Consider the following 25,873-nt stretch of genomic DNA (forward strand, 5'->3'; position numbering starts at 1 on the left):
AAAAGTAATAAAAAATATTTGCAAACTTTATCATTTATATTTATAAATAAAGCTTCAAAAATCATAATAAATAGATTTTAGGAAAGCCTAAACCCTATTTTCCAATCTGGCAAACTTTCAGAATCAATAAACATGAATTAATATGATTTTGGATGATATTTATAAAGTTAGTTGGCTAGGTCATAGTTGGTCATAGTATAGTTGGGACACGCCATTTTAGCTCATTTTATAAACAATTTTATTATTTTATTATTAATTTAGTATTGTGAATAATGAATAATTAAATACTTATCTTTTGCTATGTTTATGATTAAAAAAAAAAATTTTTACATTTTTTTCTTTACAATTTTTTTTTCCCCAAAATAAATTTCCTAAATTTTGGTAAAATTTTTTTTATATAGTTATTGATTATGAATTACAATATTATCAATAAAATCATATGTGTCATAGTCTCTAGTCTTACTGGATTACTGATTTTAAATTTTTAAATTTATTTAGACCTCTATTTAACGAGTGTCCCAACTATCATATATGTGTGTCCCAACGTACACAGAGTCTGTCATAGTTGGGACAAAAAAATTTTTTTTTTAAATTCAATTATCTAAAAAAATATAATCTTCATAAAATATATATTAATTATTTCAAATAGCCTATACTTCTGGGATTCAGAAGATGTTTTAATTATTCAGATTAGTCTATTAATATTAAAATTATTAAGGTTTGAACGAAAAGTGTCCCAACCATCCCCGGTCTCCTCTACATATCATAAATATACACATTTTGAAGAATTTTGAGAGAAATTGGTCCAATAGATAAAAAGTTAAAAAGTGGTGGCCAGTCTTCACACATCTACTTATTGAGATTGACATCGTATATATTTCGTCATTTTTGGGTTTATTTTAAATTATAAACTATTCCTTCAAAAATGTTTAAGTTACTTTCTTAAATATTTGGCTTATAATTAATAAAAATTCTTAAAATACTTTTTTCGTCTTTAGGCTTGACAGCAGCAGCTTCTTCGACTTTTTCAACTTTTTCTCCTTTACCCTCGACTTCTTTCAATCTATCTTTTTCAGCTTCGACCAATTTTCCAGGCTTAATTTCTTCTTCCTTTTCTTCCTTCCCTTTTCCTTTTTCTGGTTGAGGTACCACCTTAGCTGCTTTTTCTTCCGGCTTCCCGATTGTTTTTTCCTCAGGTTCCAATTTAGTTTTACCCACTTCGGGTTTAAGAGCCTCTTCTGGTTTCTTTTCCAGTTTTTCCTTTTCTTCTTTCATCTTTCCCTGTTTTTCTGGCACAGCTTTAGCTGCTTCCTCTTCGGGCAATTTTTCAACTTTTTCTGGCTTTTCTCGTTCATCTTCCGTTTTCTCCAATTTGGGTATAATGGCTTCTTCCGGTTTCTTTTCCACCTTTTCCTTTTCTTCTTTCATCTTTCCAGGTTTTTCTGGCACAACTTTAGCTGCTTCTTCTTCCGGCAATTTTTCTACTTTTTCTGGTTCCAATTTTGCTTTTTCCACTTTCGGTTTAAGCTCCTCTTCACCCGGTTTCTTCTCAATCTTTTCTCTTTCTTCCTTGAGTCTATCCGGTTTTTCGATTATCGCTTTAGCTACCACCTCTTCCGGTATTTCTTCAGCCTTTTCCGGTTTTTCTGGTTCGACTTTTATTTTATCCACTTTCGGCTTTATTTCTTCCTCAGGCTTCTTCTTTTCCTCTTCACCTTTCACTTCACCCTTTTTCGCTGCTTTAGGTTTTTCCTCGATTATTTTCTTAGCTTGGTCTAGTTGATCAGCTTCAACTTCTTCCTCTTTGGGTCTTTTCAATTCTAACTCTCCTTTTTCTTTCTCCGCTTTTTCCTTCTTTTTCTCCTCCTTACCTTCCTTGGAGGGCCTTCTCTTATCCTTTTCCTCTTTAGCCTCTTTGAAAATTATGGCCGGTTGAGTGGAGTCGCTATGGTCCCCTACCCCTACTACATTATAGGCTCTTATCCTGAATAAATAGGGCGTGTCCATTTTAAGATCAGTTAAAAGTATCTGCAAAGTTTTGGCATCCCTTATATCTTTCAGCTTGTGCCAGTCTTTGTCAACCATATCCTTTTCCGCTATGTTTTCATCGATAGGTGTGCATACCTTTTTGAATTGAAATAAATTGATAAAATTATATTATAATTATATTTATAATATAACTAATCATTCTAATTTTAACAAATTATAACATCCATTCTAAAATACATATCGATACCTAGGAATATATGATAATGTTAATCAGAGACCTGGAGTGATGCCATTTGCACAGCCTGGTCCAGATTTTTTTAAAAATATTTTTCGGCTTTTAGGCCCCGACAATGGTACATTTAAAAAAAATTAAAATATAGCTGGTTTGTGTACCCGGGCCGGGCCTGATTTAGGGGCAGGACCAGCCGGCAGATCTATGACTTTAACAATGATTTCTATTTGTCTTTATATCTGAGATGGCCGTCTATATATTTTATATTTTATTTGTTCGCTTAAAAAACTTATCGGTAAATTTATTTATTTTTATTTTGCAACTAAACATCCATGTATTATTCTGTTTTAAATTGTGAAGATTATATACTATAAAAAAAACTCTACCAGTATATTTTATTTCCTAATGTATATCAACTTTGATTTATCTCCTCTAATACTCTTTAAATATGTCTTTTGACAACGTTTAAATTGTAAAAAGGGGAATTGATTCTTTTTGCAAGGATAGCCTGTTGTTATCAATAATGATTATTTTTATTTTGTATTCGATTTTTTTTTATATAAAAAATTATTATTTTGGATTTTGGATTTTTGAAAGAAAAAAATAAAGAAAATATTAGATACATTTTAGTTTTATACGTTAAGAAATATACTCGATTTAAACAAGAATTGTGATATATTTACACACTATATATTAAAGTTTATTGTGAATTCAAACGTTAAGAAAAATAAACCAAGATATAGTAAGGAGCAAATTGAATGAATATTAAAGAAAATTTTTATGGAGAATCTATATAAAATTAATATAAATTATTGTGATGGTAATTCAAATGTAGATAGCCAAATTGTCGGAAAAACACGGCATGATTAATTACACATTAATATTACATTTTCAGATTAAATAGAATTTTTCTAAATTTAAAAAATCGCCCTTAGTAAATGAACGAATTTCCATGAATTCTATATCCCAATGACATATAAATATATAATCAATTACTCTTACTTCTATGATGTAGCCGGTAATAGGTGAGTTTCCGTCGTCTTTCACTATTTTCCATTCTAATTTAGCACTATTTTTTCCCTCTTTAGTAGCTACAGGACGTAACGGTTTTCCGGGTTTAGATGTTTTCACTTAAAAAAAAAATATATGTTGAAATTTTTTTATGTAAAATAATAATATTTTATTTTAATTATAAAAATTAATTTCTATATTTAAATTAATTCGAGCCTGGCTGGAGAATTTTTTTTAAAAAAAAGTTTCTGGTTCAGGCCGGGCTTGAAAAATTTGGCCCGATGTGATGTGCTAAGAGTCAATTTATGATACATAATAATATGTTAGATACCCAAGATATCAAGCTTCGCTTCGATCAAGTCGGAAGGAGGACTAGCCTGGCTTGGTCCTACTTTATTCACCGCGTAAATCCTGTATTGGTAAGCCATGTTTTCAATGACTTCGTTGTCTGTGTACGTAAGCGTTGGGACTAAATCCTCGTTAATCTTAATTTTTTTTTTTGTAAAATTACGAATTAAATTTTTATTTAATTCATAAATTAATATTATAAAACTTAAATTATAATATTAAAAAGCAACCCGAACACGGGTTTAAGAATTTTAAATTCTATTAATATCTGGAACTTAATCGAAACCGATTTCTTAAGAGAGTCCGAACCCGCCCCGGTACATATTACCCCGGGTATAATGAGTTGGCTTTAAATAGGTCTTTGTTTGGTGTGTGGTTTCAAAATATCTAGCCAGACAGTTTTACACATCCATCATATAGGTGTCAAATTTAAAAAAAAAACCTTTTCCCAAACGAGTGATGATTTTTCTTTCCTTTCTATCAAATAACCATCCACAGTAATTCCGGGTTTTTGTTTGCCTTGTTCCCAAGCTATTTCTATGTAATAGGGGCTTGATGATGTCTTGTGCGGTTTTTCGGGAGCGGATGGGATATCTAAAATTATTTGAAAGTTTGAAAATTCATTTATAATTTGGTATGAATTTATGTTTTGAAAGAAAAATATGTGAAAATTATTATAACATATGGGCGTAATAAAACAACCAATATATCCTAAAGCTGTTATTACATGAAGTATACTCACTTAATTCAAAAACATGTAATGAATTATTAGTTATTGATTCTCTTTTATGCGTATAATAATCGAGAAAAATAAATTTTTATACGAATAAGATCGAATAAGAATAGCTTAATTCTAAAATATTAATATCTTTAATAAATATCATGATTACAGCAGGAGGGACGTTATACGGAGTGTATCTTAATTAACTCTAACTTCAAGGTAAATATTATTAGTTTTATTATGCCGAAAATATATAAAATCTAATTATAATTAATTAGCATTTAAATAAAGATTAAATTAGGAGTATATTGCAATTAATGTAAAATTAATCGAAGTTAATGAGAGATAGATGTAACGATTTAAATTAATTTAGATTAAAATTATGTAAGAATAATCATAGTAAGATAAAACTATTACAATTGAGAGTAAATTTAATTAATATAAAAATTGTAGTTGATTACAGAATCTGTTAAACCAACTTCATATTGGAGTATTATAAAAAAATACTAATAATCATCTTTTTTAAATTTAATAAACCTGAAGGTGTTTTCGATATGAACTTCCCTTCGAGTGTTAGCGGTACCTGACTCCTGCCGACAACATTTTCAGAGTAAACCCTGAATGAATATTCTTGGCCTGGCGTCAATTTAGTCACGTCGAAGTTTAGACTATCTCCAGCGTTCCCTATATGGATCCATTTCTTCTTGTCACTCTCGAACTTTTCGATGTAGTAATTTCTGAAATATATATTTTTTTGTTGAAATCTCTAATTAAAGCAACTACTTAAGGAGAACATTTTTAAAAAAAAAAATTTGCTTGTGATCATAGATGATCACCTTAGAAAATTGTTTGCTGATAAGATTCAGCAGATAAAAACTTTTATAATATAAATTTAATTTGAAAAATTATAAACTATTTAAAAATCAGATTGCAGATCTTATATTGCTTGATAAGATTCAGCAATATAGTTTTAATTTAGTTTCGAGTTAGTTTACAATTATCATTTATTATATTTATACTCTAAAATAAAAATTAATTTTTATAAGAGGTGAAATAAATTAAACAATTTTTGTTTCTTTTAAACAAGCTTGTTTTAGTATCAAACTATTCTTTCCATTATTTCTATATTTTTTTTATAGAAAGTTCAATATTTTAGAAACAGTTGTCACTATATTTTTTTTTGAAAGGAGAGTTTTAAATAAAAGTATATAAGATTTCTTAGAGAGAAAAAAAAATAATCTATTGTGACTTCGAATATCATAGGAGTGATATTTTAAAAAAAGTCATGCTTATTTAAAAAATTGTGATTTCAATTCACATTTAATAACTCTTGAAAAATGAAAAATAATAATATGGCTATTATAGTGTCGTTAAAAAACTGGGTTATGCCAAAATGAAATTCGCACTCGACTTTTAAAAGATCTATTCACTCCATTCCGAGCCACAAGAACCTATTCCCTAATTAATATCTAATTACAAAAATTTATAGCTTTAAAAAAAAAAGGAAAGTTAGCTTATGTTTTATAAATGCTATTTAACTTTACAAAAATGACACTATAGTTATACATTGAGACTCGTAAAGATTTTTTTTACTCTTAAGATATTAAGATGCAAATTTCCTAAGTTATTTTCCTATTTATCGCTAACATATAAAACGTAAATAATTTTTAAGTGGAAATTAAGCTTTAAATATTATGATGATTAATGGAAAAATTGAGTATTTATGAAAGTATAATGCGTAATACGGTTAAAGAAATTGTTTATAATTGAGGTTTGTAAGTTAAAAATTTTATATGAATAATTGAATGAAGAAGTTGAACAAAACAAAGATAATATGAAGAAGTATACTTAATAGTAGATCGGCCATCATATTCGGGATATTCCCATTTTAGTGTACAACTAATTCCATTGGCATTTGAAATTTGAAGTGGTCCCTTTGGCGGGCCTGGTAAATCTAATCATACGTATAGAATAATTATAAATTTATATATTTTTTTGATATTAATAAAAAGTTTAACATTAGGGAGAGGGAGAAAGATTTTAATGAATTTGGTTATTATAATAATTGGGATAGAAAAATGGGTGCTTAGAAGCCCACTATTGTAAATAATTTGTGTCATATTTTAGCATTTCTAATTTCCAGTAGGCCTAAAACAAATTATTTGTTATTTGATATTCGATTCGATTCGTATTTTACGAATACGAATAACACAATTATTCGATTCGAAATTTCGAATCGAATATGAATTATGAGGAAAATTATTCGTACTATTCGAAATTATTTATATATAAATATTCGTAATTAGTCGCAAATATTTTATTGCAAGTAAAATAAAAAGAAGTAATTAAATTTTCCTAGTGGATATCATTTCGTTTTATTTTATTTCCTATTATCAAATATCAAATCGTAAGTTATATTTGCTGAAAAAGTTTAATGGAAGAAAAGGAAAAGCTTCAAATTTTATTTTGATTGTTTCTCTTTAATCATTTTTGATGTTATGAACAAGTCAAAACATTTTTATAGAGTGTGCCTCTTTCCCATATTCTCGAGCTCCTGGCAGATAAATATTTAAAAATTTTTGACTAGTTCTTATTATTTGATTAGGAAAATCCTTTCCCATTTAGTAACCTTATTTTTGGCAAATTTTAAAGACAATCTAATTCAGATAGTGCATTATAATATCTTCATCCTCTATTACAATGTCATAATCACCTCTAAAAATTATATTAATAATTAAATAAAGGAAATTTATGCTACTAAAGTATTTTTATATATTAAATAAAATCTATAATGAAATACTTTTTAAAATTTTGTTATATTTTATATGCAAATATTTAAAATGTAGATATTTTAAATAGATTATAATTTTAAAAATTTTATTTTGTCATAATCACCTTCACCTCTAATAAAATGATATTAATAATAAAAATAAATACATGATTAAATAGAGGAAATTTATGCTACTAAAGTATTTTTAATAAATAAAATCTATAATGAAATACTTTCTAAAATTTTGTTATATTTTATATGCAAATATTTAAAATGTAGATATTTTATATAGATTATAATTTTAAAAATTTTATTTTGTCATAATCCCTTCACCTCTAATAAAATGATATTATTAATAAAAATCAATACATTATTAAATAAAGTAAATTTATGCTACTAAAGTATTTTTAATAAATAATATCTATAATGAAATATTTTGTAAAATTTTGTTATATTTTATATGTAAATATTTAAAATAAATTTTAAATTGTAGATATTTTATATAGATTATAATTTTAAAAATTTTATTTTGTCATAATCACCTTCACCTCTAATAAAATGATATTAATAATAAAAATAAATACATAAGGAAATTTATGCTACTAAAGTATTTTTATATAATAAATAAAATCAATAATGAAATACTCTCTAAAATGTGTTATATATTATGCAAATATTTAAAATAAATTTTAAAATGTAGATATTTTTTATAGATTATTTTAAAATTTTTATTATATAAAAACTATTTAAAAAATGTAAGTAAACAATTACATAAATATAAATTTAAAAAAATATATAAATAATACACTGTACTTTGATTAAAATAGTATTTCCATAAATTTTAAGAATTAATACAAAAATTATATAAATGTTATAACTAAAAATTTATTTTACAAAAATAAATATTATTTAAAACTAATATTATCATATTGCTATTTTTGATTTGAATTTATAAAGAAAGGTCTAATTTTCTCTAAGGTTTTGCTAATTCATAATAGGAATAAAAATAGTTAATTAAAATAATTTTATTTTTTAAAAAAAGACCCCACCCCCCCCCCCCCCCCATGCCTATGCCACTGTTTAATTAATTTACTGTTTTTTTCTTTCAGCTTCTAATGTGTCATTAATCTGGAATTTCAGGAAGGATGGTAAACTTGGATTTTATATGATATAATGTTAAAATATATTCAAAGATCAATTAGAAAATCTTGATGGAAGAAGATGTGGTGAAGAACATAGTCGATCCTTAAATAGTTCAAGATCTACATCAATCTCTGATCAAACTGAACCTTTTAATGCTAGGCGGAAAAATTCTTTAATATGGAATCATTATCTCCATGATGCTAAAAAAGAAACAGCTAAATGTAAAATATGCAATGTGGAGATAATGTGCAAGAAAAAAACTACGTCAGCACTAATTAAAACAAAAGATTTCATCAAAAACAAAATAATACTATTAGAAACTATTTAAATGATATACCCAAAACAAATGCTGATGATGTTAAGCATTATTTATTAAAAAATTTTCTAAAGTCAAATATACCTTTAAAATTCTCGCCACTCAGGAATTAAAGTCCTTTGTTAGAGCTTTAAATCCTGAAATAAAAATATGCTCAATACCGTCAATTAAACTACATATGAATGAAATTTTTAATAAAGAATTCAATAAAGTTTAAATAATTATAAATTATTTAAAATGCCAAATTAACTTTACAACTGATATATGGTCAAGACCTACTAATGTACCATTTTTAGGGTTGACCTGCCACTTTATTGATGAAAAATGGGAGATGAAATCATTGTTATTGGATATAGTTCCATTTACTGATTCGCATTCTGGTGAAAATATTTATAGAGAGTTTTCTAAAATTAGAAAAAATTATAATATCGACATAAGTAAGATAACAATTACTTGCGATAATGCTAGCTCTAATTCTACTTTCATAAAAATTCTTCGTATAAAAAACCCAAATTGTGAAATTTTACATGTGCGATGTTTTGCACATGTACTCAATTTAGTAGTACAGGAAATACTTAAGAAAGTAGACAGGCAAGCATCAAAATTAAGAACAATCATAAAGATTATTCGCAATTCTTTTACAAAGACAAATATTATGCAAAATGTGTGCTCCTCCCTACTTCCCCCTATGAAATATTTAAAATTAAAATTAGACACATCCTACAGATGGAATAGCTCTTATTTAATGGTCGAAAGAGCTATTAAAATGAGAAGGGCTATTGATGAAGTTGTGACTCAGATGTATGATGATATATCTGATATCGAAGAAAGAAAACTGAGCGAAGTAATATAATTTTATTTACTAATTATTATTTTTTATCAGGATGATTGGACTACTTTAATAAACATACAAAACAAATTAAAGACTTTTTTTGATTTTACCGAAGATATATGTGGTGACACATATCCTACCCTAAATCTTGTCATCCCTTTCTATGTTTCTTTAATCGAACATTTAAATTCATTTGATCTCGATTTTATAAACTCTATCAGTGCGATTGAGAAAATAGAAACTTATTATAACTTAACAAATATTCACACTATAATATCAACAATACTGGATCCTAGACTAAAAATGGAATTTTTTGAGCAACTACCAACTACATATAACATAGACACGACAAATCTATTAGAAAAATTTAAAGATGTATATAATGATTACAAAATAAAATATATCAAATCAACATCAGTTAACCCAAAATAGTACAGTCGAACATGGATAGAATTTTTAATCAAAATAACATCGCATCAGTACGTGAGGTGGAGACATATCTTAACGAAATAAGAGAGATTGCATGGGGATCGTTTTCCTGTGTTGTCGAAAATGGCAACTGATATATTGTCAATTCAGGGATCTTCGGCTTTATGTGAGCGGTTGTTCTCAATAGGAACAAATATGATAATGAAAAATAGAATGTCTTTGAAGAAGGAAACTATTAGAAAGACTTTATGCTTAAATTTATATTTTTGTGTATTATTTTCTATTTTTATAAAATGAGATTATTGTACATTTTTAGAAAATTTTAATAAAATTAGAATATTAGATTGAAGAAATAGTTTAAATATCTTTTTATAAGCAATTCTAATTCTAAAAATCGAATATTTTGGTCAATTTGTTTTGTTAACGTTATATGAAATCATTGGGTTTTATTTCGTTTATTTTCTATAAATTTTTATATTTTAATGACAATTAGTTTAGAGAATCCTTAAAAGTGTCATCTTTAAACATCTGTAAAAATTTTTTTGCAAAATATAAGCTTTAGAAAAATTTTCGAATCGAATATTCGACGAATCGAATCGAATATTCGACTAATCGAAACGAATAATGATTTTATTATTCGTACGAATACGAATAGCGCAATTATTCGATTCGTTTTTTTGTAGGCCTAATTTCCAGGCATCATTTTTTTTTCTTTCTTTTTTTTATTAATTTTAATTTCAAATATGCTAAAAAAAAAATTATAAAATAAAGCGCATTTCAATGACTGAACTATAAAATTAAGTAGGTTATTTATTTTTTTTTTAATATTTTATTGGAAAATAATAATTTGAGTTTCCGTATCGTAAGTGTGCAGTAAAAATTTTCAGTTATAAGCATATCTTTTTTTCTCCAGTATTTTAATACTTTACAATATTTTAATGGATTTTTCAGAAAATTTACTTCCCCCTCCCCCTTTTATTTTAGTCGTATTAGCAGATAGAACAAACTATTATTTAATAATTTATCAGTAAAGAATAAATTTATTCAGCCACACTAAACCTCTGTCCAGATCTAATATATTCATAAATACCCCACCACTAGCCCAAATCAACCCACCTACCATATTTTAAAGGTAATAAGTAATACATTTATTATAATTAATTAGATAAATTCTCCTTGTAGTTCAATTTTTATGTGCATTTAATAAATATTAGACACGACGGGTTTTTAAATAAAAAATTAACCATAACTAGTGTTGTTGAACGGTTTCGATTTGGTCCTATTTTTTAAAAAACGATCAACTTCAATATTTTAGACAGAAAAATATTGCTTAAAAGCCTCGAGATTTTCGTTAATAAATCGTCTAAACGTTTGTGCTATCTATGATCAAAGTCTTCAGGCTCGCTGGATAAAATATTGAGTTAGCCGTTTTGAAAAATGGGCTCAGATTGAGCCGTTTAAAAACACTTTACTAGCTCGTGCGTTAAATTCTGCAAAAGTTTTCAAGAAGAAGAACCGGGAGCCAGAGAAGTGCCGCATCTAAAAATTGATATTCTAATACACTATTATACTTTGATTAAATATTAATATTAAAATTGAAAAATGAAAAATGAAAAATGAAAAATGAAAAAGTAAACATATGTCCAAATTGAAGTGTTTTTTTTTAAAGTCAGTGTTTATTTTATATTAAGAATAAGAACATTAAATTAGCGGGGGTTTTTTTTTTAATTTAAAAATCTGATTTTATCAGAAATGTGCTTCAGCATGTTTAGAAATCAGGATTGAGAATCTGAACCTTCGAAATTTTGCTCAACCCAAAGTTTTTTTTATCTAAAATTCTTGTCATTTAAAAAATAGTTCAATAATTCAAGGCAAAATTCTCTAAAAATGGCGGAGTAGGTTTTCTACATATGCTAGTATATAGGTTTTCTAACATAACCAGAATATAAAAACGAACTCAAAAGATAATTTAAAGTAGAAAAAAATGACTGAAAAATACAACCTTTTCCATAAAAATATTAGTAATTTTTTATATTATATTTTTCTTATGACCTATGACAGATATTTTAGCGTGTTCTTCCACTTTTCCTATTTCGTTTTCGATTCTTATCTCGTAAGCTCCTTCATCTTCCATTTCGCTTTCCTTTATTAGCAACTCTGTTGTGTAAATGTCCTCTTGTGATGTAACGCTTTCCGTGATGGTTGTATGAGAATCGCTCTCAACCCTATCCCCGTCTTTGTACCATTCGACCGTGGCGTGGGGCTTCGATTCGAATGTCACGATGAGTTTGAGAGACTTCTTTTTATGGATCGTTTGATCTTTAAGATTATCGGCTGTAATCGTTGGTTTTTCTTGTATATTTTTGAGAGATAAAATTTTTATGTTAAATACGCAGTATTTAAAATTGAAATACGCAGTCGCAGTATTTGATCAAAATACGCATATCGAAATATGCAGTATTTAATTGAAATAAGCAATATTTAATCGAAATACGCAGTATTTAATGGAAATAAGTAATATTTAATTGAAAAACGTAGTGTTTAATTGAAATAAGCTATATTTAACTGAAATGCGCAGTCTCAGTATTTAATTGAAAAACGCAGTGTTTAATTGAAATAAGCTATATTTAACTGAAATGCGCAGTCTCAGTATTCAAGTGAAAAACGTAGTTGTACCAAATTTATAATTAAAATATTAGGAGTTTCACAATATTTACATTAAAATTTTTAAAAAAATCGTCCTATAAATTAATTTTTTTTTCAAACAAATTTCAGGAATGCAAAATCAAGCTTTCGAATAGAGATCCGAATAACCCGGCCCAACCCAAATTCCCGAACCCAAAATCCGACCCGGGTGCGAAATATTTTTTTTATTTCGGATCGAGTCGGGAAAATGTCTTTGTAGATCGGGATTGATCAGTAAAATACGGATATAATTTTATGTTCGATTTTAATCATTTTGTTAAGATATTTGGTTACTTAAAAGGAAGAAAATTTCGCGCAACATTTAAATAAAATTAGTCAAAAGAAAGAAAAATTCTTATTTTTAAAATGTTTGTGCGGGATTATTATCTCTGTACGGCCCCTAATTAATGGATAAAAAAAATCCGTTATAAAGTGGTTCTTTCTTCATAACCATGTTGTAAGGGGTGGTCATCCTAGAGATTAAAATAGATAGGTTATCAAGAAATTGCACTACCAAAACTTTTTCCCACATTTTTTAATATTGTTCTGGGAGTGAGGATTATAAAACATTTTTGCGAATCGCTATTGATTATATTATTAAAAGTTATACTAAATTTGTCGGAAATCGATATTTTGTCGGACGGTGGACTGGGGCGAGACGGACCACAGATATTGTAGGCTATAATCCTATATACGTATGAATCGGTTTGGGTGACCTGTTTATCTTCATAAGTGGTTTCCTGTTATATATTGATTAAATTAACATAATAAATATTTATAAGGAGCATATATATTGGTTGGACTTTTGTGTACTATGGCTTTTAATTAAAGCGATTTGAAAATCTCACAGAAATGGGAAAATTATTTGTACTTAGTGACTCATCAAACAGAGATTTTTGTATATATTCAAATCATTGAAATTATGTTACATTTGTATTGTTTATATGTAGTTAAAGTCAACCTTCTTACAATATTAGTGCTTGGTGATCAAAGATTCCATTTATAGATTAAAATCTTAACAATCAAATCTCTTACCTAATTCTGGACACAAAAAGAATATCCGTGTAACTTGTATTAAACTATCTATTCTACTATTCCATAGCAACACAAAATACTTTCTTTTACTAAAGTATTAAATAAATATGATGAATTTTATAATTTTGAAGTTTAAATTTGATGCTTAGATTAATAATAATTATTATTTTTTATACGTAAGAGCAATATTAGAAAAATAGCAAGAGTTGTTAAAACTACCAATTTTAACTTTTTTATGAATTAAAATAAAGAGTTCCCAGAAATTAAAAGAACTTGAACGAATTTTAGATATATAAATAACTAATTCTTTTGATGACTTTATAAAATAAGAGTAAAAAATGTGCTTATATTTGAAAAATTTGTGCAAAAATAATTATGCTCTTATTGTCAAGGAACATATTTAGATATATGTAATGGTTGTCATTGTCTATTAAGTACGACCTGGGAGGGGGTATATTCTATTTGCTTTTATATATATATTTTAGAACCCTGCAATCCTCGCATATCATTTTCCATTCCTGTTCCGATTGGGTGTACATCTTTCTCTCTATCTTGAAACCTATGACGGGAAAATCTTTATCAACTTTATCCGAGGGTTTCCATGTAATAACGATAGAAGTTGCCTTAACTTCTTTAACGCTCGGTTTTCCTGGCGGTTCTGGAAGTCCTGATTCAAAGTGAGAAAGGGAAAAAAAATAAGTTTTATGTTGAATTATACTTATTAATTTTGTATACTAACGTTAGATTGATATTTTTTTTAAAAATTGCGTCGAAATATTAAAGATTTAATTTATATTATGAAAAATATAATGTGGAGAAGAAAACCCACATATTTGGATATTATTATATAAGATGTAACCGTAACTAAACTATTGAAGTGCTCTGCAATCCCAGAATTATGCATTAAGATATTATATTCAATTTTCATAAAAAGTAAATTACTAAATAAATTACGCATAAATACTGGGGGTGGAGGGTGGGGTGAAAGTTAATAAAAAAAAGCCCTTCATATCTTTATTCTTTATATAATATATAAATGTGGTTGTTTTCATTTGATAATTAACGGGTTGTAAATTTATCCTAGAAATATATTAACTAATCAGTGCCCTTATTATCATATTAGTGACCTTTTTTTCTAGCTTTAAATAAGACACATAATTTAGAGAAATAAAATTTCGCTTAAAATGCTTTAATTTGTGACATTACTTTGTGTATCTAAGTAAGTCGTAGAAATGGCTATGCCGTAGTTATTGCTGACTTCGCAACTGTATTCCCCGCTATATTCTTTGGAAAGCTTTTTGATTTCGATCCAAACTTTGCCGGATGAAGCCTCGAAATGAATCTCGTAATCGGTTCTTTCCTCTGTAGACAGAACCTTTTCATCCCTTTTTGTGAGTTTTATAGTTTTGTAGTAAATTATTTTTATCGCTTGGGGAAATCAGTAAAAAAGAATTTAGAGTTCTAACTTTTTATATAGATAAAGAGTTCAAAATATAAATAAAACTTCATCCATTTTATCTTGAAAGGTTGAGTTCCGGTTACTTTGCCTTCAATGATTATCGTTTTTTCTTCGGACTTTAAAATCAAAAAAATATATTGTAAATAAAAAAAAAAATCTCATAATAGTATAATGGAAAGGTGGGACATTTGAATTTTTATAAATATTTTAAAAAAGTGGTGAAAATAAGTGTCTAAAACTATCACGTTAAGAGCAGCCCAGGCCCAGTCCGCGCAGTGGCGTATTTAAGGGCTTTTATGGGGGAACATTATGTGAAATATATTATTTAGTTTATTGAGAGAACACTGTGCTATTTTCTTTTTCTCTATGTCCCTTAAAAAATGAATTTGAACTTTAAAAAAAAACCTATAAATCGTATACTTCATTTACCTTGGAACTTAATTCTTCGACGAACACGGGTTTTTCGCCTTCTTCGCCTCTCTTCGCGGCGGCGCCGGCTTGCGTCAAATATTTTTGTTAAAAGATATAAATATATATACACATTAAAAAAATTTAAAAACTATATAGAGAGAGCGGTGATCTTAGAGAAGGGGGAAGGGATTTCGTTTGAGCCTGAAATGTTTAGTGACGGTTTGGCGGACATATGGTATTAAAGTTGTTTTCTAATTCTTCTGTTATTTACAAATTTTTTTAATATTTATATATCATTTCCATATTTCTGTTTAAAAAAATTGTCAAAAAGTTTTTTTTTATTTTTGTTAAATGAAGTTATATCAGGATTGATTAATGACAAAAAAATAAATTATTAGTTTAAAAAATAGGGAAGTGAGACCATTGTCATTTTAGATATATCTATATTAATATTAATATTAATTATCTAAAGTTTATTTTCTAAATAATTATGTGAAAGATAGGAGATAAGAATCCCTGTAAGCCAGACCCCGCAACTGGCCGCCTTTTTTTTTTAAACATATATATTATACATATCAAATCAATTGGAAATTTTTAGAATGCCGCTATAATTATTCAAAAAGAAAATTCTGGGTCGATCTGGGAGGTAAGTGAAAAAAAAACGGACGGCTTAGTATTAAATAAGCTGATGCGGACCAAAAATGTTCAAATATATGCAGGCCGGGGTGAAAATATAATTATTTAAAATCCGGTCCGGCTTCATAATTTAGACCTCTTGCATGTCTCTTAGAATAGAATAGAATAGAATAGAATAGAATAGAATAGAATAGAAGTTATTTTAGGTCCGAATTTATCACGTAGATGTACAAGGACCCATCCTAGGAGGTTTATATATATTTCTCAATTTACATGGATAATAAGCATCTTGGGAGCTTTCGCCGTATTTATTTTTAGCTGTGCAAGTATACAAGCCATGATCCTTTTCATCGGGATTCTATATAAAGTTGTTTTAAAACATAAATATTATTATAAAATTAAATAATAACTATTTTAAAGCTTGATTCTTATTATTTGATTTGTACGATTAAATTATTATAAAATTATATATTACGTATAAACTGGCAATAACTTTATTTATCATTATGATAACTTTGTAAATGTCATAGATTGATTCAAATCACGTTATGGATACTCATGAATCGAGTTATATTATTATATCTTCAAAAAAAATGAAATCTTCGCATTAAATAATTTTATTTTTTAATAACCTTAATTTTCAAAATGGTCTTGTAAACATTTTTCCGTTCCTTGATCTCAGTAAATTCAAACGAATATCTAGTGTTTCTTTGGTCTATCAAATTACTACCGAAGTCCCAAACAACCTTCGGTTCAGGAAGAGCTTCGATTTCGTTTTCCAGGATTAACTCTACCAATTTCTTCTTCCCTTTAGCGTCTACCTTGCTTTCAAAAACTTCGACTATTTCTGTGGGCTTGAGGAATTTGGGCATAAAGCCTTCTGTCATCAACTTTTTTGGACCTTTACGAGAACAATAATAACGAAATTTTTTTAACGAAAATGTCATTTCAGAAAAACTTTACCATTATTTTGTAAATTGGAATATATAAATAATATTAGAAAACTGGAATTAAGTTCCCGAGATTCGATATATTATTGTCATATACACCTAATGATAAATCTGGCAAATCATTTATAGATAGGTTATTATTGAATATAATTATTTTAAAAAAGGTACCTATCAAATTCAATCGTATATTGGCAGCGCTCTCTCCGTATGGGTTTATGGCTAAGCAACGATAATTCACAAAGTCGGCTAGAGTCGGATTCTGGTAACGATTTTATTTTATTTTATTAAAATTATTTTTTTTTAATTTTAATTTGTTTTCTTTCATTTTTCATTTTCTTATCTTAGTTTGTTTTATCTAACGTTTCTTTTCTCCATTTAACTTATCCATTTAAAATATAAAACCTGAATCACCAAGACGACTTTGTAGAAATTTTTCATGACAAACGCGACAGTGGAATCGTATCTTTTACTTGTTATTTTATCGTTTTCGCAATACCAAGTAATGTCGGCTACCGGATTGGCTTCTACCAAGCATTCTATTATGAGCTTCAAATTGCTTTCGAGCTTCACTATCGGCTTATTATGAAACCTGGGAGGAATCCCGTGGTAAATCCTATATAATTAATTTACAAATTTTACCCATAATAGTAATTGAAAAGTGTCTATTTACAGTTACGAGTTACATTCCTTAAAAAGGGTAATTAACATTACTAATTTTATTACGATAAAATAGATTATATTTTACTTTGGTGGTTTTTCGTCCGTTAGTTCTGAGCGCGTTTTTTTTTGTTTAAAAAAATATATTTGGATTTGAAAATATTGAATTAATATATTTCAATTTTTTATATTCCTTAAAGATCTGCAAAACTCGACCTAACCACAAAAAATACACCCTCGGCAAATTACAATTACTTTTTTTATTTTTCGGGATAATTCGGGGTCTAAAAAATAAAATTTAGATTTGGGAGGTGGGGGGGGGGGGAGGGTAGAAATTTTATGTGTGGATTAGGTTGTGTAATGTCGTTATGACTTACATGGAGGGAAGACAAAATAATTATAAATCAGCATAAAAAAATAAATAATCTGTTCTATTCATCTCCTTCTATTTTAAACGTTATCGTGGTTCCCTTTCTTTCCTGCTTTTGACTGATGGATTCCCCCTATCCCGGATCTAAGTCACCGAAATTTATCCAATATCAGGTAGAATGAGATCTGCTATTCCATTTTTAGAGCCATTTGCATCATCAAACTATCGCAAAATGGTTCTGGTAATTTAAACTTTTCAACCGCGAGTGGCAAGGCTTTCACTACCTTCACCGGGTGATTTACCCCTAGATCTGCCATCTGCGCCTCTATTAATACCGCTTGGTTGCTCTCAACTCTATCGCTTACCCTTCACTCGGTACCAATCTCCCTACCTTCTCTGGGTTCCCCGTAATCAAAATAGCTCGATGTGGTCCACCACACCCAAGCCCTTTCCTATTCTGGGTTAACGGTGTCCTTCGCCACCTATCCCCTGCCGCAAAGAGAGGGAGATGTCACGTCAGTCATTCTGACTGATGTCTGGAAAATTTACCATGATGACACAGGAAAAATAAAGGAAAAGAAACGAACATTGATTGTTATTATATTTATACTGATTAATAACTATTTCTCAGTAGCTTAAAAAAATAGATATTATAAAGCATTAATTCTCTGAATAGTAGAAATAGATTAATATATTCCTAAGACCTTTCTCCGACCTAGGTTAAGGGATGGAATTTTTAAGAAAATACGGGTAGTGGTCGGAGAAAATTATCATCTTCCTACAGAATTGGATCACAAAAAGTGGTCAACTGTGAGATGCCTTTCCTTTCCCTTTTGCTTCTTCAAATTAATTCAAAAAAACTTATGTGATATCTTCTATAAAGGGATTTTCATTTCATTTCTTATTTTTCCTTTTTCCTATTCTATAATTTGACTGTATTAACAAGTTAGAGAAATTATATATTTTTTCGAACCAAAAGCAAGTTTATATTTCTCCTCAGTTGTTCCAGCCTTATTCCCGGCTACGATCCTGTACTGATTGGCGTCGTCGAGATTGACATCGTCAACTTGCAAACTCAGAATGTAATCCTTCCCGTCTATTATCTGCTTAATTTTGAATTTATCGTCATTTTGGATCTTTTTGTCACCGAAATACCTGAATATTTATTTTTTTTAATTAAGATTTTTTTTAAATGCAAAATCTCCATTTGAGCCGATTTTTCAAAACTGCGTAACTCAAATATTTTTGGCAGAAAAATACTGTCTTGGTCTCGAGATTTCTCTAATCTCTAATAGGTGCTCAAACCCTTTAGCCCATCTATCATCAAATTTTAAGGCTAGCGTAATATTATTAAAATAAATACTAAGTTAGCCATTTTAAAAAAATGGGCTCGAATGGAACGATTCAACACTATCTATAAGCATGGTAATTATTTTAAAACCAAAAATTAACAAATGTTATTTACATGTTACCGACAATGTGTTTTTTCAGGCAATGTGTTTATTTTCTCAAATTTTAAATCTTTTTTTTGAATGCGTTTTTTTTTATATTTAAGAATTTGATTTTACTGTATTCCATCATGGTTGAAATACCTACCCTGCATATTTCAGATTTTTGAGCTTAATATAATTTATGTATTTGTTTTTTTTTCCATAGATTTTTCATATAAAATAATAAATGGTTCAAAAATTAACGTCAAAATTATCTACAATTCTTAAGATAGGTATTCTAAACATGTAGAAATACATTTTCGATAAGATTATGTTCAAAAAATGATTTGAAGTTGAAAAAATAACTCAATGCCAAAAAAATCCATTGCTATTAACATATATATTTTTTTCTATTCTTATTTTCTTCTTTATTTCCTTTATATTTATTTTTTTTTAAATCACCTTTCTTTCTTTCGTACTTTTTAACTTATAGATTTATTTGATTCAAATAGTTACATGAATGATAACACCGCGCGCGTATACATATTGTTATTATATATGATGTATAACTTAGGGATTTAGCAAATACAAGGGCTATGCTTGACCCAGGGTTTTTTTAAAACCTTAAATTCTTCTTACTTTTGAAAAACCTACTTCTTCCGGCATCATATTCGAGAGCATATATAGAGTTCTTACATTTCAGACAAATTCGCCATGAATCTCTGTTATATGAAAAATTAAGGGTACTTCAAAAGTTCAGCGTAAAATTGCCTGATATTCATATGGGTAGGTTGCTTCTAGATTTCTGTATAATCAGGTCTTTGAAAATTTTTTAGAAAAAACGTGGGTCATAAGTTTCAAAGATTCGCTAAACACAAATTGGCTAAACTTCTAAGATATATATATATATATATATATATAAATGTCTGTTATATAAATCAAAATATTCATATATGGTATAAATATTAACGAACCATTGAATATCAGGGGCAGGAAAGGCGGAGAGTTTGCACTCGAAATATACAACGCTTCCATCTTCCGACTGCCTGACGTGCAATCTTTCGGTAAAAGTAGGTACTATATCATCTGACGTCGGTATGTATCTTTCTATAAAAAATATAGTATTCTATATGTAAATGAATACTCCTATATATATTCTAATTTACTAGTATAAATTCAAATATTTATTTTATTAAATGATTTATTTTCTTTTATATTGTGCTCAAAAAACATTTTGAGGTTCAACCTCATTTATATCGAACATTCTTATAAATTATATCACTGTTCAAAGAAACTGCATCTTTTTTTCTTTCTTTCTTTCTTTCTTTCTTTCTACAATTACTAATTTTATTTAAAATGGATGCACACAGCTAATAATACGCATTCTTATTCCTTATTTTATTTCGAGTTCTTCATTACCATCAAATGTGATAGCCACGATTGAATTGCATTCACCATTAGCATTTCGCGCGTTAATTTGGTAGGTCCCGGCGTTTTCTACGTTCAAATCGTTGATTGTCAGCACAGACCTGTACGTATTGTTTTCTAGCCTTGATAACGTTATGTTGTATTGTCCTTGATTCTATATATTTTTTTTTAAATATTTGGTGAAGAGATTATTAAGTAGAGAACTAATGAGACTTAAAATCAGTCATTGGTGGTGAGAAGGGTATAGGAATGAAGCATATTGTATATGTTCCAGGAGAATGCGATTAGATGAAAGAATATTTAATTAGTATACCTCAAAATAATCAAATCTTTATTTTTTTAAATTCATTAGTATAGGATGTAATAAGATTTTTTTTAAATAAATCAGCTGTCGATTCTATTTATAGATATATGTATATGTCGTATTGGGATTTGGAATCTAATTTCCATTTTAAATCATTTATCGAGGGCGATTTTAAAAAATTAATTAAACCGGAAATGCATTTCAACATATGCAGATTATCCATCCTATGAATTTTAAATATTTTTCGCCACATGTTTTTCTTATATTTTCTTATACATGAAAAATTATATATGTAAATTCAGTATAAAATAAATTGAACAGTGTATGTATTCTATATATGCTCAAAATACATTTCCGGTCAAATCAGATTTTAAAATTTAAAAATGGCTTTCAGTGGATGATTTAAAATCAAGAAATTTAGAATCCCCAATGGATTCAATGTATTTTTTTTATATAAACATATGTTTGTTGTATATCGGACACCATTTTGTTTATTTTTTTTTGTATTTATGATTACGGAAAATTATAATAATAATGATTTTTTTTGTTATTATTTTTTAGACTATGTCAAAACATCGAAAAATCTGATTCGATAACTGAAAACTTTCAAAATTAGTGTGCGGATGAATCCATTAATTAAAATTATACATATAAATACAATGCAATTTGGGCAATATTATGTTTAAAAAATTATAACAGAAAATATATTTTACGATGTATAAGATATAATATATATATATGTAGCGGCTGTTTTCTCTGGGAATGTCTTATTTTTCCAAATTCAAATCATTTTATGAGCGCGTTTTTTTTTAAATTTAAATTTATCGGAAACGTATTCCATCATGTTTGGATGTTTGGAATGCCAATTCTATGAATTTCACCATGAACTTTTGAACTTAATATGATTTTATATTTAGTTTTCCAGTATATTTTTCATATATAAATTATAAATGATTCAAAATTTAAGGGTAAAATTATCAACAATTCATAAGATAGGTATTCTATTCTAAACATGCTGGAATACATTTCTGGTAAAATCAGATTTTAAATTATAACGTTGCCGCTTAACATTATATATATAATATCTCGTGAAATTTAATATAAAGAATCCCAACATAACCAAATAAAATAAAATATAAATTTTTTAAAAAGAATATTTTATAATGATATAATTCGTTGGTTCAAAATACGCTGGTTTTAGAAAATAGCAATACATTAGCTTTATTAGATATGACTCAAATAATATCTAATATAAATATTGTTCATAAATCTTTCTCTTATTATATAATTAAAATAAAAGTGTTTAAACTTATGAAAGTTAAATTATATATTTAATATATTTTAAAATTAAACAAATAATATATTACGATCTTTGCTTAAATTTCGAAATTTGAACGATTTTCCCTTATATAATTTTTTGTCAAATTATTTTATTTTTTGTGTATGGATGAGCACACTACTTTAAATCTATATTAAAACAAAATTTAAATATTCTGGTATATTTCAATTCAAAGTTGGGATCAAATGATTTGTCATCATCCCTATACTCTATACAATATTTTACTGGAGTAAAATCAGGTCTTTCGTCTTTTAAATTTTCTAAAACGACATATACATTCATCCACTACACCTTTCACCACAAACACTCTGACCACCACCCTTCTCCAAATCTTTTTCAATAGACACTTCTCTCCTCCGCTCAAAATGCACCCGGTCTTCCAGATACAAACTTCGATGCAGCCTTCTTTCAACCTAATGTCCAACTCATAATCCTTAATTTAAATATTATATTATAATGATTCCTGCAATTGGAAATAAATGTTCACATCACATGGAACCTTGGTACTCTCTTATCTACTAAAAGACAAAACTCATTAATTTAATTTTAAAAAAAATTGTTTGATATCCTATCTTAGAGATAGGAATAAGAACATTAAATTGATTTTTTTTTCAGGTTAAAGTATATTTAATAAACTTTGATTTCCTTGTCGTTGAAGAACCAAACAATGGAAGGTTCTGGATCGCAACCAATGATCGACTCTATAACCATTTGGTGATCGGTCTGTTTGGCTGTAGTTTTCTTCTTGAAGAAAGGTGATACCGTCTTGCTTTCACTTCAGAAAAAAAAATTTAATTAATTTTTATCAATTGGTAGCTAAATAATACAACTATGATATCTTACTGAGGAGGGAGTGACATGATTGGAGCAAATATTTGGGCCTTTTAAACTTAAAATATTTCATCTTTTAAATTATCAAGAAAAAAAATGTTTTGTTTTTAATGATATTTTATAAAAAAAACGTAGCCAGAATTTTCTAAAGAGGGGTGAGGAGCATTTGGGTGGCTTTTATACCATATCATATATCTCTTCCTGTTTAACTTTAGGCCAGTTTAATGTAGACCTTTAGCTAGGTTAAGACACAAGTTACGTGGTTAACGCAGTTAACTGTACCTAAACTGATATTTATGAAAACTGGTAAATGCGTAGATTGGCTACATTTATGCTCAAGTGTTCATACTTGCTTCATATCATCTTAAATGGTAATAATAAGAGCTGGGTTTATATATATACATATACATACATATAAGGTCAAAGTTAATTTAATAAATAATTAAAATATCAAATTATATTATTAGGTCAATGAATTATTATCATTTAATAAGCATTTTACTTGGAATCATCTTGATCGATATCTATAAAATATAAAATATATAAATTCAAATATGAGCATCCCATCCAATTTTTAATTATGCTAAAGATATGAATCATAACTTAAAAGTTATAATACAATTTTTGTTGATTCAAGCTTTCATGCTTAATTTATTATGAAATAAATAAATATAGTATATATAAATCTTTCATTTACAACTTGGAAAAAAAAATGGCCTTAATTACCTTTTAAAATCACAAGTGAAATATTTTTTAAGCTTACTAATATGCCACTTGTAAACATTTTTTTCAAAAAGTTTTTAAATTACAATGTTCATGTTCTGATTCGTCATATTTTAGTAATTCTGTTTAGTCTAGGCTAAACGAATATTGAACTAGAAACATCCTATTTTAGTTTGTTTTAAGTGTACGTAATAAATATTTTGGGATTGCAAAGAGTCACAAATATCGTAAATATAGCCTTTTTCTTTTTAAAACGTTTAGGGGAAGCTAGATAAAATAAGACAAACCATGGACATGGCGTATGGAATTTTTTGTCTATAACAATATTTATTAATCATAAAAATTTGAGGTTTTCGTTTTTATATTTAACTCAATTCCAATAAATTCGAATTTGCCACCTTGTGTTATTTAAAAAGGGTATCCCGTCTTTACAGAAAATCTTTTATAGAGAATGCATATATAGAGAAACTTTTATAGAGAAAACAATTGTAGAGAATGTCGTTTATAAAGAATCTCGTTTATAGAGAATGATTTTATAGAGAATTTATTTTATAGAGAAACTTTTAAAGAGAAAACAATTATATTTGAATCTCGTTTATAGAGAATCTGGTTTATAAAGAATGATTTTATAGAGAATATTATCCAGAGAATTGTTTTACAGAGAATTATTTTATAGAGAATATTTTACAGAGAATTGTTTTAGAGTTTTATAGAGAAGGATTTTATAAAGAATAATTTTATATTGAAGAATTTTATAGAGAATGATTTTATAGAAAATGAATTTAGTATTATTTTACGATATCGCAACTGATGTAATTCATTTAAGATAATGCATTCGCGATAATACATTCGCGATAATGCATTCGCTATAATATTTTCGCTGTATTATACTCGTATAATGCATTCGCGGTAATGCGTTCGCTATAATACATTCGCGATAATGCATTCGCGGTAATTCGCTATAATATCTTATGATCGATTTTGGTTTTTTAGGTAGGACAAAATTATGGTGCTTAAATCAAAAATATTGGCTTCTCTATAAATAAGTGGAACCCCAAATAGAGATCGGCACTTTTTGACACTCAATATATTAAAGCCATCGCATGCATCTAAATGTGTATCATTAGAGATTAATGAATTCTTAGTTATCTATATTAAAAAGATTTATGAATAAAATTTGTATAATAAAATAGGAAGAAAATTTTATTTAGAAACGTGTTCCGAAACGCAGAACGAACGGGAATGTGACATATTTTTTACCCAAACAACTGGTTAAAACCTTTTCTTAACTAAAATTAGAATCAAGATTCTCGTCCGTCATATAATATCCATAAGGGTAAAGTTAAGAACCCTTCTATAGGCTAATTGAGGTAGCTGACATATAAATGCAATATATAAAAATTTTAAAAATGGTTGATTCAGTTTAGATTCTCTTTAATAACGGTTAATACATATTTAACAAATCGTTTTAGGGTTGGTTTAGCTGAGTTAATAATCAAGCTAAACCTTGATATGAACTAAAAAGATTTTACAAAAAAACGATTGTTGAAACAAATAAAGTCATCGAAAAAAATACAACAAATAAACTGAATTGTATTATTAATAAAATGTTAATTTTGATATATTTTTCAAATCCCGCATAAATTTTTGAACTCTATAATTGTCCCATATAATATTTCTCTATAAAATCAAGATCTAGAAAATAATTCTCTATAAAATAATTCTCTACAATGTAATTCTCTACAAAATAAATCTCTACAATGTAATTCTCTACAAAATAATTCTCTACAATGTAATTCTCTACAAAATAATTCTCTACAAAAT

General features: G+C 27.5%; 1 protein-coding gene across 9 annotated transcripts in view; it reads right to left on the reverse strand.

The window, feature by feature from the left end:
- The window catches only part of LOC135926213 (titin-like), a 120,959-nt gene that overhangs the window by 87,594 nt on the left and 7,492 nt on the right, over positions 1 to 25,873 (reverse strand). For all 9 annotated transcript variants that reach the window (XM_065461991.1, XM_065461990.1, XM_065461988.1 and 6 more), the window contains exons 2-23: positions 23,829 to 23,850; positions 23,132 to 23,270; positions 20,844 to 21,006; positions 20,399 to 20,531; positions 18,968 to 19,149; positions 17,713 to 17,737; positions 17,370 to 17,580; positions 17,136 to 17,226; positions 16,650 to 16,918; positions 16,291 to 16,375; positions 15,400 to 15,467; positions 15,016 to 15,086; positions 14,718 to 14,896; positions 14,000 to 14,178; positions 13,087 to 13,216; positions 11,844 to 12,143; positions 6,150 to 6,255; positions 4,839 to 5,038; positions 4,023 to 4,174; positions 3,564 to 3,717; positions 3,224 to 3,351; positions 984 to 2,124 (exon numbers count right to left, since the gene is read on the reverse strand). In XM_065461991.1, coding sequence (XP_065318063.1) covers positions 984 to 2,124; positions 3,224 to 3,351; positions 3,564 to 3,717; positions 4,023 to 4,174; positions 4,839 to 5,038; positions 6,150 to 6,255; positions 11,844 to 12,143; positions 13,087 to 13,216; positions 14,000 to 14,178; positions 14,718 to 14,896; positions 15,016 to 15,086; positions 15,400 to 15,467; positions 16,291 to 16,375; positions 16,650 to 16,918; positions 17,136 to 17,226; positions 17,370 to 17,580; positions 17,713 to 17,737; positions 18,968 to 19,149; positions 20,399 to 20,531; positions 20,844 to 21,006; positions 23,132 to 23,270; positions 23,829 to 23,850 — 4,128 coding nt within the window. The remainder of the gene's footprint in view (positions 1 to 983; positions 2,125 to 3,223; positions 3,352 to 3,563; positions 3,718 to 4,022; positions 4,175 to 4,838; positions 5,039 to 6,149; positions 6,256 to 11,843; positions 12,144 to 13,086; positions 13,217 to 13,999; positions 14,179 to 14,717; positions 14,897 to 15,015; positions 15,087 to 15,399; positions 15,468 to 16,290; positions 16,376 to 16,649; positions 16,919 to 17,135; positions 17,227 to 17,369; positions 17,581 to 17,712; positions 17,738 to 18,967; positions 19,150 to 20,398; positions 20,532 to 20,843; positions 21,007 to 23,131; positions 23,271 to 23,828; positions 23,851 to 25,873) is intronic.

This window comes from Gordionus sp. m RMFG-2023, chromosome 3, assembly GCF_954871325.1.
Source record: "Gordionus sp. m RMFG-2023 chromosome 3, tfGorSpeb1-WG-v2, whole genome shotgun sequence".
Lineage (NCBI taxonomy): Eukaryota > Metazoa > Nematomorpha > Gordioida > Chordodea > Parachordodidae > Gordionus > Gordionus sp. m RMFG-2023.